Genomic DNA, 14785 nt, shown 5'->3' with positions numbered 1-14785 from the left:
CTCAAACTCTTCTTCACAATAAAAAAATTGCAACATTCAACGTTTTTTTCTTAAAACAGATAATTAACATCTTTTATAGAAAATTTGTTTCAACGGTTATTAATGATAGACAATAGACGCTTCGTAAATCATTGCACCAAAAATATGAAGAGATTTATCTTATTATGAGCAAGTATTCAGGTATTCAATCTTTACAGATATTTGAAGTAAAAATGTGTCATAGACTACTATTTATATTTGAATTATTCGATCAAATGCGAACAATTTTTGATACAGTTATGATTGTAGGAGACATTTCAATGCTTGAAAATAAGACTAGTACATTAGCAGTAGACATACGTGAGGTAAATTTTCTGATTTATGTACAAAAAATAACTATTAAATATGTTAGATTGAATGTACATGCAATGTTACAGATGAGACTTTTATTGTGTAATTTTAAGGTAAATAGAAGCAATGTTACATCAGCAATTTTGGAATTATGACATTGTTAAGTGATGATGAAGAAAGAAGTATCAATAAAAATATATTAAAAGATTGATTTAATCATTCAACAATATGTACATTTTTCATAGTTGAATAAAAAAATCATGGTCTTATTTTTAAGCCCATGTCCATTAATTTTATTGTTTTGATTCATTGTGTGTCGGTCTATTTGTCGAAATTAGCTTGACCCGGAAAAGGTTAAGGATGTTCGGACAATGTTTGCAGAGAACTGTAATTGAGAGCCTCGAGACCACTGTCTACGGATAAAATCGAAAGAAACCGGATCGCGAACAATGTCGAGAGAAGGCGGATATGCGGCAGCGACCATCGAAGGAAGAGAAGTTCTCGCGCGCACGTCTCACCGCGCTTGTTTTAGATGAGTAACGAGCTCCGTATCTATTTCTCCTCAGCATTCTCCGCGGAAACCGGTACGTGCAGAGGCGCATCGGGCCCCTGCAGCAGCGAGACGTCGCTACAGGATCGGGAAGCGATACGTCTTCGCGGGAGACAGTAGATATCGCCGTGTAACGCGCGACGAGCAATGCGCATTCATGCGATTATCTCGGTGTCTCAAACTTTAAGCGTCTAGCGAGAAGCTGAGATGCTTTCAAATACAGTAGCAGCCGAATCTCGCGCGCGAATCTCAGTTTTACGAATTATCGCATGCGGTAACAAGCGAAAAGAATTTCTCAAATGATTAAAAGATTCAGAAACACTAGTCTGTGAAATGATAAAGGTTTAAATTTAAAAATTAGAATGCAAATCAAATTAAAGAGCAACTAAGGGAAGACGCCATTAACACTAGAAACACAAACACTCTACCAACACTATTGTGGATCAATGCCAATAACGTAATAGCGTAGTGATAACATCAGGGTTAAGCATTTACGCGTAAAATATAAATAATCTACATTACGTGTACATACAATATAAACTGTATAACTTGAGTTTTACGTATCATCTATGTAACTAATAATTTATGGATCATCAGAAATTCAGATTTCATCAGAATAGTATTAGAAAATTACATTTTGTTTTTGAATTTAATTTTTAATATCATACGTTTCTATTTTATCAAGAAGAGAAACAGATATTAACCCTTTGACTACGGATGTTTCTTCGGTACCTTCCCATTACACATTACACATGCCTGGCATGTGAATGTGTTGTTATTTTTCTTACCTTAAAGTATTTCAATAAAATTAAAAATATTCATGAAACATCTGTCAACATTGTAATTAAAGATTTTATTATTTTAAATAAACATTGTTTATTGAATATATTTAATATACTTTAAAGTAAGCAACAAAAATAATTTTTATTCCATTTTTTGGTAATAACTATTGGAAATAAGGAAGCAACGATTTCAAAATCTTTTAAGAAAATGTTTTGATGAAAAACATATTTTTCATGAATAACAAAATTAATACTTATAAAAAAAAGTTATATGTGAGTTTGATACGTTCGTGCAAAACTTTATACTTTACGTGCTTGGCGATATATCTTTTGCAATGGCTCTCGGCCATCGAGTTTCTTCTACCATATACTTCTTTTAGAGAAGGATGCTAGATAAACATTTATTTGTTTTATAATTACAAGTAAATATTATTTTATTGCGGAGATCTTAGATCCACATGTAGTTGGAAGGTCAACAATAACTTATAACTCAATTACTTGTTTTGTATTATTTTATCCAATTTATAATTTATAGTAATTTACATCGCTTGTTTTATACCTACATAAAAATGTGTAACGTAAACAATAATGTGCAATAAACATAAATAATACGTATAAACGTAATCTCTTGAAATTTACGGTACAACCCTGGTTAGCATTACTGTGTTATAGTATCATTTCGCGGCTTCTTCGAGTTAGGTTATAAGTCCATCATGTGCAGTGATATATAGTGACGAGCCGTTCGCTTACAAAGGCTAACCAAAGCTAACGCTATCATCATACTATCTCGGAAGGAACAGAATTTGTAGCGTGCAATTATAACGTAACACGTCACCATTGGTGACATCGTGTGACATTGCGTTTGATAATACTATCTTATAACTCCGCTAACAGCCTTATCGTTAAACAGCATCTCCCCTAACGGCGTCTCCCCGAACGCACCCTAAATGAGAAAAAATGTTAACTTTTTTTCACAGAATGGGAAAAGATGACAGATTAGTTATTTATTACATACCATTATTCAGAAAGTTTAAGACCAAAGATTGATGTGTAATTATTTTCAAAATGGGTTAATATTGATTAAAGTTTATTAGATTTTGTGTTGATAATAATATTTAATGATATCAAAATCTAATAAGCAAAATCTGACCGTTTTAAACAACATTAATCCATTTTGAAAATAGTAACATGTAGATTCTTGGTCTAAAACTTTCTACATGTAGTATACTTATATTTTCTCGATAATTCCTTCAAAGTCATGCTTTTAATAATGTCATTTTTGGCCACTCTTTTTACAGTTGGACATTCATATTTTTCAACGAATAATCCGCAATAAATAACGCGTTGTCAACGAACACGTGAACTATTTCCATCTCGGAAACTCTCGCGGCGCAAATGGAATTTCCTATTTCGACGGCCATCTCCAGATATGCTACGGCCACCGTCCTATGGGATTCGCGTACGGAGAGGACTCTCTTTCTTTCTCTCTCTCTCTCTCTTTCTCTTTCCGTTCTGATACCGCGTGCATTCTCGCGTAACACGACGCCGTCGTATTAGACGTTAAATATACGTAGCTGTGTCGGGGACCGGATGATACGAGCGCGTGCCTCGTTCCGGGACGAGCGCGGAATATATCCGCGTCACCGAGTATAATATACACGAAGCCCTCCTCTCCTTCCTCACCCCCAAATGCCAGCGCGAGACAGAGGCGATAAGTTCCTACCCCCGTTCTTGCGACAGCACCCACCCCCGTTATGGGCACGTGCGTCTTATATCGCGCATCCTGCATCTCGTCGCGAAGTTTCGCCATCCGTTCGAGTTATGCATAAGTAACGGCCAAATCCTCTTTTTAACTTTCGACTCGCGACCTTAGCGAGATATTTCGCCTGTCGATGCGAGTCTATTCTTGACGGAAAATTACGAAGCAGAGGTTCAAAGGATACGATTTCCGAAAGAAAACGGAACTCTCTAAATCTCACAACTTCATGAAAGATGATAACAATCTGAGAGCGTAAATCAATTATGTATAGAGCGTAACAGAAGAATAATGCATTCACGAAATTGAAATCACACACAAAAGAATAATTTTGCTCAAATATCTAAACATTTAGTTGGATATAGATCTAAAAATAATTTTATTAGATAATCAAAATAATTATAAGCATGATAAACAATGTTAAAAAAAATTTTGACATTCCAACAATTAATTTGAGAACCCAATTAAATTTTTAGATACTTTAGCAAAACCGTTCTTTTCGTGCATACAAGATAAGATAGCCGATATTTTAGCCACAAAAGTAAAAAAAAAAAGAACGGACTTGCAGCCACTTTGTTATGCCTTTATATTATATTAATATTGTGTTGCAATTTTAGTTTTTTTTACTCTTAATATTAACGAAATCTTTGACAGTTGCAAATTGTCAATATAAATGGCGCAGCAATTACAATTTCAAAAACAATTACTCTTTCTCTATAGAAAAGTTTAAAGATTTAATGATTATTTCGTGATACGTAAGTGTAGAGAGATAGTAAAGGATGGAGTGCACAAAAATACAAGTGCTTAGGTCTTATGTTCTTTGTTCAATTTCATTGTTTCACTCATGAGCGGCCATAAATCCCAGTTTTTTGATATACGGTAAAAGCTTTTTTAAAGTTTTCCAAATAGAAGAAAATAAATATTTCTAATTTTTTATAGTAGTAGATAGTAGTAGTATAAAATTTTTGATACAGTTTGTTTTCATTATAAACTTAGTAAATATAGTACTTGAATTAAATTTTCGTTAAGTGCGACATATACATATACCGTTATTATCCTATTATTCTGAGTGGCAACGCATAACGGGATATGGAAGTAATGCGTTACTTGTAACGCCGTTATCATTACAATTACTTTTTTTTTGTAACAAAATGATAATGTTACTTTTTTTCTTATAACTATAACGATAACGTAGTTACATTTTTTTCAGTAACGAATTTAACAGTTATTTTTATCATTACTTTTTATATTTTACACTATTTACAGCATAATTTTCGTACATTCAATCTTTATTTTTCAATTAATATTCGTATTCTGTTTTTATATTTAAGTTTGTCTTAAAAATAGTTTTATGGTATCACAAACATCAACTTTGGAGTCCGAAGAAGAACTGCAATAATTTCTAAAGCCAAGGAAGTTTGATGTCGAATTGTTACAGAACTTTCCAATATAAAAAAAAAATATTTATTCAATTTTATAATGCTTACATTATCTTAAAAAAATTAACACTATAAAATTTCCTAGATCCATTACGTGTAATATGATGACACTCGTCAAAAAGCTTTACCGAGCGGTGCAGCAGTTGAAAGATTGTTTAGTATCGGTAATTCTGCACTAATTCATCTTCAAGAGGTTATCTACAGAACAATATAATGGAGTTTTATAACAAGCTTTTACTGAAAGATAATAAAAAATATCGATAACATTTAACGAGTTTACATTATGATCCACATATACATATATGTACGTGTGTATAATTTTCTATAATATTTGTAGTTTCATATATTTTATGAACAATTTTAAGTTCATATTTGTAATTTAGTCACGTAAAATTTTAGGCAAAATGTATAAATTTGAATTTATAAATTTAATAAAAATAAAAATTATTTATTTGCATTTTTAATATTTTAAAATCATGTCCTTAAATTTTATGTAGTCGTTCAAGTTTAACAAAAACTACAAAAATAAATTTATTATTTAGTGTTATTATTTAGTGTTTTTATTTTAGCATTAAAAACTTAAATGACAAAGTTACGAAATTTTTATGTATCAATAATGGTAACGAGTTACTTATAAAAAGTGCAACTTTCCATATTTTTGTGAATATTCTGATGTCAGTGGTATACTTCTAACTATATTTAATCAGTGATATATGCATTGTTTTTCGGTGAGAGCGGAATCAGCTGACACTAGTGTATCTCTCTTTTAATCAGAATTTCTAAAAAAATAGTCACTGATAATTGTAGTTATAAATATAGCATTGCAATAAAATTTTCACTGATTTAGATTTAAAGAGCGTGCACAGACAGAATTCAAAAGGTGTAACATTTTGGAAAATTAATACTTAAAGATAAATAGCAAAAAAGAAACCTGCCACATTTTCCCGCACGAGCAACTTTTCCCTCGTATTTTCGTCGATGAGACGAAGTTCACCGATATCAAATTATTTCCAACGTTGAACAAAGTCTCGAATTCCCAAAATACGTATGGCGATTAATTGACGAAGATTCGATTTTCCGGTCGTAGCAAAACGTAAAATGTCGTCTCTATAATATGATATAATGATGTTATATCATAGCGCGCTATGTAACGCATGCCGTAACGCTAACATAATAATCATGTCCCGCCGATTTCAGATTTACGTTTCGCTCGATAGGATCCTTTACTCGGTATCCGTAACACAATATAACGAAATTTCACGAAACATCAAATAAAGAGATACGAAATACAAACCGATTTGCAGCCAGTGCGTTAAGCAACGAGACTTCAAATAAAGAATAAAACGTTTGAACGTTTAAGAGCGATTGTTAAAGCGATTCATTCCAGATTTTTATCGTAACTACTATTCTCAATACATTATTTTCCCGTGTGCATAAGCGCTGCTGGAAAATATTTAACGCTAAAAATATTAATGCAAGTATTGAAAGCACAATAGCCCCCCCCCCCAATATTTGTAATTAAAACGGTGCTAAATTATAGAAAAAATATTAAACAATTTAAATGAAACAAATACAAGCTTAAGTTATCTAAGTGTAATCATGCGTGCGTTATTTCATGCCCGGAAACAAAGCAAAATCGGCCAATGCGGTTTCAAAGGCGCGTTCAAATATTTGTTTGCAATTCCCTCCCTCTTTCGATTTCCAGACGAAATGGCAGCAACTGCGAATCTGATCCGTGAATGAATCGTCGCCATTCGCCCGGATGATGCTTGTCTATCAGCGCGATTCACCAGCGTGCACGATTTCAGTTCACGCGAAACGTCCAACGCACGCTGCGGAAAAAATATTCTCGCCCGCAGCCTCGCCTCATCGAATTTTGCATGCTCCCATTCTTCGCCATTTTTTCCATGCAAGTAAAAGAAACTTTTACCGAGCGATTGTTGCATCCCGAAAAGTACAATCGCGTTTGAACAACGTGCACAGAGTACAAATTCAATTGTTTATCTTTTTCGTATCTAACACTATCCTCCAATTTGCAGCTGGAAATAATAAATAGAAAAGAGAACAGACAAATCGTAGTTTTGTAGCAAAAAGTATGCACCCTTTCAGAAAAGATTTCTAACAAGACACTAAAAACATTCTTGGCATACTTAATCTTACCTTAAGCAATATAAAAATAAAGCAATGTGAAGGAAGCATATACATATACCTAAAAGGATTAAAAAAATCGACTTTTTTAATTATATTTTTAAAGTGTGATGTCTTAAAAATATTTTTGTAAAATTTTAAGCCAATTTGATGAAAAACAAAAGAGTTACACGAAATTATAGTCTAGCGCGTCGAGACCGCCGAGCGTGCTGAGCACGTTGATCGCGCTAAACATATCTGCAGCAGGATCAGGTTTTCGCAAGTCTAAAGAAGGGTCTTTCCCATTCTTTTCATTGTATTCAATAGTAGGTCTTAGCGTTGTATTTCAAAAGACGAACAGTCTGACAACAATGTTCGGACGAGCAATTGAGAATGTCAAAGCAAAACGAAGAAGAAAAAGAGAAAATTCTAAAAATCTTCTCAAACGGAAAATTTCAGAAAATCAAGTCGCAAAAAACGTACATTACCAAAAATATTGATATTAGATTGAACAAGAAGCAGAGAGTTATAGTCTACAAAAAAAATAAAAAAGATGTAAGTGATATTATTGTTGGAAGAAAATACAGTGCTACATTTTAAATTTTATAGCAATTTCAGAATGCGTAAAACTTGTAGTGGAAAAATCGACTTTAAAGCAGACAGTATTTGAGGTCTCGGTTTTAAAATATTCGTGTTATGCGAATCGTACAAGTTAGTATTAATTTCATTCTGTTCTTATAACCAGTCTTTATATCAATAAACAAAATCAATAAGTTTGTATACACGTGCATATGACGCTACGGAAGAATAGCGTACTTTAGACACCGATGCGTGTACTAAGCAACACTGAAAGAAAAGAGAGATACGTCGCGGGCACTACAAGAGCAAAGCATCCACCTCAGCAGGATTGCTTTCTGGTTTTGAAATAAACGATTCTCTCAATGCAAGTGTAAAACTTTCGATGTTTTAGTGCATTAGTAAATGTAAAATTTTAAATGCATGTTTTTTCGAAAAGTTTTAAAATGTATCATTACTGTATCGAAAATCGCTTGATCCCCCCATATTAACTTGCAATTTTAAACAATTTTCTAAATACTAAAAGTTCACCTAGTTCACAAGATAAGACTTCTTTATGACGCTTCGCTTTTTCTCTCAAAAAGAAATATTTTCAATAAAAAATCGATATGACGATTTTGAGAGACCATTTTGTTTAAACACTACATTTCGAAAAAGCTACGTTAATATTTACATTTATAATTTGGTTTAAATATAAAGAAAGCCTCTTTATTTTACTTTCGCCATTAGATGAATTTGATAAGCAATGGTCACAGTAAACACTGTTTTTTAAAACATGATCTGGGGAAATTGAGCGGCGTTGCCACTTTTTATTATTTTTTAATCAAATTTAAATATAAAATAAAAAGAAGTATAATTTTTTTTAATAAAACAAACTTGATTTTTCTATTTTCTTCTGTTTCTCCGCAAAAAATTTGCAAAGTTAGGCTTCGTTTTGTCACGTCTAAATGTATGTGCTTTTTTAGAATAAGATCAATAATTCCTATTTTCCTCCGTCAAATTAAACAATATTGACTTATTGTCTTGAGACAAAGATAACACATTTATTTTAAGCTTGTATTTAGAATAAATTTTACTCAATGTATTAACGAAATGTATTAACAAAAATTAACTATTACACAGTTGGAAACTTTGCCGATAGGTATCTCGCGAAGAAACGTTCTTCCGTAAGGAAAATTCAACGCAATGCATTATAATTAAATGTATCCACAAAAAGCCCAGCAACCTTTGCTTACGCGTTAAACGAATCCTTATTAATATTGAAGCTACTGGATAAAGAACTTTTAATATTCACAAAGCGATTTCCTTTGTAGGTCTTGACATTTTATTAGAATTACAGTTACATATATTTGACATTTAAAAAATTCTCTTTTTTCGCAAAAATAAAATATTTTCAGATCTGTCTACTGTTAAAACAAGAATATTATAAAATTACTATAAATTTCTATTTCAAATCTATAAATCTATCTGAGAAAATTAATGAGACAGCTAAAATTATTTTATTTTAGATTTAAGAATTTTTTCATCATTAAAAATAAAATATTTCTTTCTCAACAATACATAATTGTTAATTGTCAATTTTTATTTTATAAAACGTGGAAGAGTAATAAAATTGGATCCAGAAACCTTTTCTGTACGTACATATATGATGAATTTTCACATTTCTCTCTTATGCACGTTTTATAACTTCGTATAGTATAAACATGATTTACGCTTAATGTTTAAGAATTTATGACCGAGTGGCTAATAAGTAATTTAAGGTACGCCTCGAGCAGTGTAAAGCAAAAATCTGGATAAATATGCGTACCTCGCGTTTGATTCTCGATGCTGGTCAAGCCCGGATTAATTCTGAATCTTTAATAAGGACGTGGCTGGAGCGCGGGTCTCGTCATTGCGAACGAATCGCCGCAATTTTCGCTCGATGGTGAACGATACGTCCGCATGTATACATACACAAAGGTGCGCGCGCAATAAAATTTTTGTTGTACGGACGTTTTTACGGATTGGTAAACCAACGGCGAGCCGGTGATTCGTGGGCAATTTATCGGTTCGGTTCGACGAGCAGAACGGGATACGGACCGTCGAACGGGAGGTGTGACAACGGGGTGCTCGTAAATTTACAATAATTTCAACGAGAGTGCACACCGACGCTCGCACGGCCACACGAATAGCTCCAGACATTCCAAATTATCCTTACTCTAAAATTCCATTCGAATGGCGGCGAACTTACTCGCCACCTCCGAAAATTCACCGCATCGCGTGGATCGGGCTCTTAAATCCTACGCGAAAACTTGAACATCGGTAATAATTTTACTGAGCAAGAAAATGCAACCAAGTAAATCAAAGTTGGCGCTTGAAAGCGCAACGGAGAGTGAAAAAAAGGATGCTAAAACATTCAGCTCACTTCTTTTCATATAATTGCTTTCTTCATTTTCAGCGAAAAAAGTTCTCTTATGAATATTTTTTATATCATAAACTATTTGAATCGAGAGAAAGAGAAAAGGAACGCGCGAGAATATCTCCAAAATGTCTGCAACTTCGTTCCTCGTGAAATACCGCTCAATTAAAAGTTCCTTTCTAGGATTCGCGGCAGGAGAAGAAAATTTTCTCGATGCTACTCCAATGATACTCCGAGTACCGCCTTCGATTTCCGCGAGCGACTCGCCAGATCGTTTATCCAAAACGTGCAACCTCACACCTCCCGTCGTCGTCGTCGTCGTCGTCGTCGTCGCCGTCGTCGTCGTCGTCGTCGTTGTCTCCGTGTTCTCAGCGTGCAGCATCGGGCCGATAAATAATTCGCGAAATTTCGCCTGGAATTCCTCGGAGTCGCGTTACGGCATCCTGCCCCTCTAAGGAAAAATTTTCGTCCCCTCGAGCGGCGCACGCGACTATCCGAGGGGGAAAATCGTTCCTGTAAGGGCGTGTACGAGAGGGGCGACAAACCTCCTCCTTTGTGCTGTGTGAGGACCTTCGTCCTGCCTCTTACAAATTTAAAGAGGACAGTCAACGTTCTTCCTTTCGCGCCCGTCTTCTCGCTTAAATATGCAACAGCAACGCGCTGCTGGAACCGAGACAAACGATCCGCGAAATTGTCCGAAGCAAAGCGCATGCGAGAGAAAGAGGGGAGGGAGAAAGAGAGAGAGAGAGAGAGAGAGAGAGAGAGAAAGAAACAAAGAGAAAAAGTGAGTCGCGGGAACTACTTCCTATCTGAAACAGCGTGTATCCTTACACTTTATGTTTCTCTTTATGTCGAGATAAATTGCGTTATGTCTTAAGTGGCTGATAGAGATCTGCATGGAACGTCTAGCGCGTTAAATAACATCATTTTTTAAATAACATCTTTTTCTGAAAGAATTGTAAAAGAAATTTGCTCAAACGTTTATGTTAATATTTGTCAATCCGTCGCTTTAGAGTTAAGAAAATGTTAGGCGGCGCAAAAATTTTTGTAAAATTCTCTTTAGGTACCATTTTTACACTGTATCGTTTATATGCAAGAGAAATCTCTTTTTCTTTCTACCACGTCGAAACTGATAGCATTGAAATAAATAAATTAAAATAACTACTTTTTTAATCTTGTACGCTGAATCTTGGCTCGGCAGAAGCAAAGAGCTTCGTCGCTGGAAATTTCCGTTGCAATCTCGTCGGGCAATTCCGAGAAAATATTTGCATGTCACTCGATTTGCATTATTTATTCCGCAGCGTACGCGAACGGGAGCGATCGTTGCGATCTGACGGTAAAGATATTACCGCGATCCTGTAAATCTATTTGGAGTATTGGCCTCGCTCGTTGGCGAGGCCAGCGTCGTCGCGAGCTTCGTAATATTTCAGTTTTATCAGGGATTAGCTAACGACCGATCTAAACGTGCGATGCATTTTTCACGGAGCGTCACGCAGTTTACGTGCATTGCTTGATATCCTTGCAGAATGCCCAAAGATGTCGCGAGAGAAGCGTGAAAACGATCGCAGACCATTTTATGGTCTCGAGGGAGTAACAAGGAAAGAGAGAGAGAGAGAGAGAGAGAGAGAGAGAGAGAGAGAGAGAGCGGAGAAAATGATGGAAGACCTAATCCTGCTTAAGAGGCTTAAACTCTGGCGATCCTTGAGTGACCGAAGATAAAAGAGAATCTGTGCGACGTGTGCTTTTGACGATCACCTCCGCGGAAAAAAAAGATATACCGCTCGGACAATGAAGAAAACGGAATTTTTCTTCGCTTACGTTTATTATCGCGTTTAAAGCGGTCCAGCCCTGAGGTAGAGGAGACGAATTAGATATCAATGTTTCGACACGAATGATCGTTCGCGCAGAACGATGCGAAACGACGTAATTCCGCTCAGAGAGATATTCGGAGTTAAACAAAAGCGCGAGATTTTCCGGAGGAGAATCGAGACGTGGGAAGAAAATTAGTGGCGTGTTTTGCTCCGCAGTTTCCTTGGAGACTAATCCGAGAGTAGATCACTTCGCGCCGGGGCGCCTTCAAATCTGATTAATTGCGTCGCCGTCGCAGCGAAGCCTCGCTTTGATCGCCGTGATTATTCGGGGGCTAAGGATCTTTCTGTGCCAACTTTGGTAATTCGTTTCCCGGCAAACGGCATCTCTAGAGACACTCTCTGTGGTAATATGGAAAAGCATCGCTTTAACTTGTCTCAATTTAAAATAATTCTTCGTCGATATTTGGATTTTATGCAAGTAGCACTTGCTCTAACTTGATTAAATCAACATATGGGATGGAGGAATCGTCGAATATCGGTTTCTTGAATAATCGAGCGATATCTTCGTACCGTTAGACATTCAAAAATTCATCATTTTTTTACCGCCGTTGGCGATTACGTAATAAAACCATTGTTTGAATAACATCTCTTTTCTGTTTTTAATATTTTGGACTTTTTAAATATTTGTTTTTAATATTGCAAAAATATCATCCAGAGGGCCGTACGCACCATCGCTTCAGTATTGCGCAATGATTCGCGTAATCCATTTCGGCTAATGCCGCATGCACCGAATAGCGCCGTAGGCAGATGAACCCGATGCGCAATGTTAATGCCGGACGGAATAGGCGTACTAATTACGGAATATTTCATTAGAATCCGCGTAAATAGCCAGTAAAATCGGTCGCCCCTGAAATTCCGCCCTGTGGCCGTTTGCAATCGTTAAACACATATGCGCGGGTAGCGTGTTTAACTCACCACACTTTTGTCTCCCTAAAACTAATGGCATTGAAAGCTAGATGTTAATAATCGGAATTTCAAAAAGCTAAACGATAGTAGTCGGCGCGACGCGACGTACAATTTTATAAATATTGTCTGACGTTACACGGCGCGATAATTAATCACGTACGCAGTTAAAATTAAGTATCTTTCTGCAACGGGCAGATAAGAAGAAGCAAGATTAAAATCCGTCACTTCAAAAAATTAATGTCTCACACATGGCGTCTCTTCGTTTACGAAGTAAACGATGCGGAGTAAAAAATTGAAAACCATGTATTTTATAATGTAGATACAGAATATCAAAGTTCAGCTCTTCTCGTTTTCATATAGAGAAAAATGTTCCTTTAGATTTAACAAATTCTCTTAAATAAAGAAATTTAAAATAAAAAATAAAAAATTTTTCAAAATAGTATTCAACAAAATATAACGTTTTACTTAAAGTTATATTTATTTTTAAGAAATAAATGTGTAAGCTAAATAGAAATACTAAATGTAAAGTTTTTTTCTATACGACTTATTCGACGATAACTTTTCATATATATGTTTGATTAAGTAATCATTAATTAAGTGATCATTATATTGTCTTTATTACATTTCGACGAAATCTTTCGCGAAAGATATAACGGCATTACGCGACAACGAGATGCATATTGCGCAATTTGGAATAGGTTAAAGGGTCATGTTGGAAGTGTTCGACCAATGCCCTGCAGGTCCATTGCAACTAACCTAGATAACCTTCGATAACGATTCGACTAATTCCTCTACGATCTATAACGTTCATTTAAAATTATCCTTGTGCAAATAATTATGCGAGAATAAACTATAATAAATATAAAGATTGTCCCATTAAACGAATATAGAAATTGTCCCATTAAAAACTTTTGAAACTACTCCAATAATGGATTCTTAATTAATTTGTGAACTTGGCGCGTGCGCGTGACCTCATGTTACCATTTTATGTTTCGTACTGTGTATCGCATACGCAATTAAAATTCCGTCCATATTTTCCGTCAACATCCGCGAGTGTCACTCTGCTCGTCGCTTGCGAAATATTTGCGCGTTCTCGGTTCACTGTTAAAATGTTCGATTTACAGCGAGGACCACACAGTAGTGATCCCGATTTGCAAAAAAAAAGAAGAAACGGTCGATGCAGCGCCTACCTCGTGGAACCAGGTCAGTTTGTACGATCTGGGATTCGCCCTGACGTTGCACTCGAAGTAAACGTCGGAGCCCTCCTTGATATTCTTCGGGTTCAAAGTGGAACCTATCTTGAGACTAGCGATGGGCGCAACTGCAATCAGAATTGAAAATCGAATGTTGAGTGAAACATGATAAATGTAATGTACATGCAAAGCTTAACGTATAATATCAAAAGATTGCATTTATATTTCCAACATATAAATTTCTGAACTCTTTCTTTTTAATCGAAGATGTTAGCGTTTATGATTTTACTCGGAGCTTTAACTAATTAAATTGATGTGACGTTATATATTATCTTTGAAAAATACACTTATTCTGACAGGAATTGAATGTGGATCTTCGGATTAAAGTTTGGATCAAAAGACTTCTGCATTATGTTACATCATCTCTTCAATTAATAAATATATCATTTATTTATAGTCATATATACAATATAATTTATATTATAAAAAATTTGTATCACAATTAATATTGCGGGACAACATCAAGTGAAAATAGACTAATTTAACATTGCTTGGGCAACTAGGCCTTTTGTTAAATCAAAATAGATTTCGACTTCCGTTGAAAAAAGATATATATTTCTGAACATCGAAATATAAATTTTCAAAATCTATTTCTGCCCTTCGGCCAAGCGACATGAATGATTTCGGATTTTGTGACGTTTAGTTACGTTGGAATATTTAACATATCACGCGCAATATTCGAGCGAGATCGCAAAAAAAAAAGGATCGAGCGCCGCGAGTGTATCGGAGTGTGACATCATCGGTAATTTATAAACGTCGCTTTGACGCAGCGTTATTTATGAACCGATGAATAGCAA

The 14785-nt window shown here is 35.1% G+C and overlaps 1 protein-coding gene across 5 annotated transcripts in view; it reads right to left on the bottom strand.

Annotated features, from left to right (window-relative positions):
* Positions 1 to 14785, bottom strand: part of LOC105196108 (nephrin) — a 301908-nt gene that overhangs the window by 22277 nt on the left and 264846 nt on the right. For all 5 annotated transcript variants that reach the window (XM_026131964.2, XM_039459216.1, XM_026131965.2 and 2 more), the window contains one exon: positions 13926 to 14056. In XM_026131964.2, coding sequence (XP_025987749.1) covers positions 13926 to 14056 — 131 coding nt within the window. The remainder of the gene's footprint in view (positions 1 to 13925; positions 14057 to 14785) is intronic.

Source organism: Solenopsis invicta, chromosome 16 (assembly GCF_016802725.1).
Source record: "Solenopsis invicta isolate M01_SB chromosome 16, UNIL_Sinv_3.0, whole genome shotgun sequence".
NCBI lineage: Eukaryota > Metazoa > Arthropoda > Insecta > Hymenoptera > Formicidae > Solenopsis > Solenopsis invicta.
Note: the sequence above shows the minus strand (reverse complement) of the source record. Positions and strands in the feature narration are given on the sequence as shown.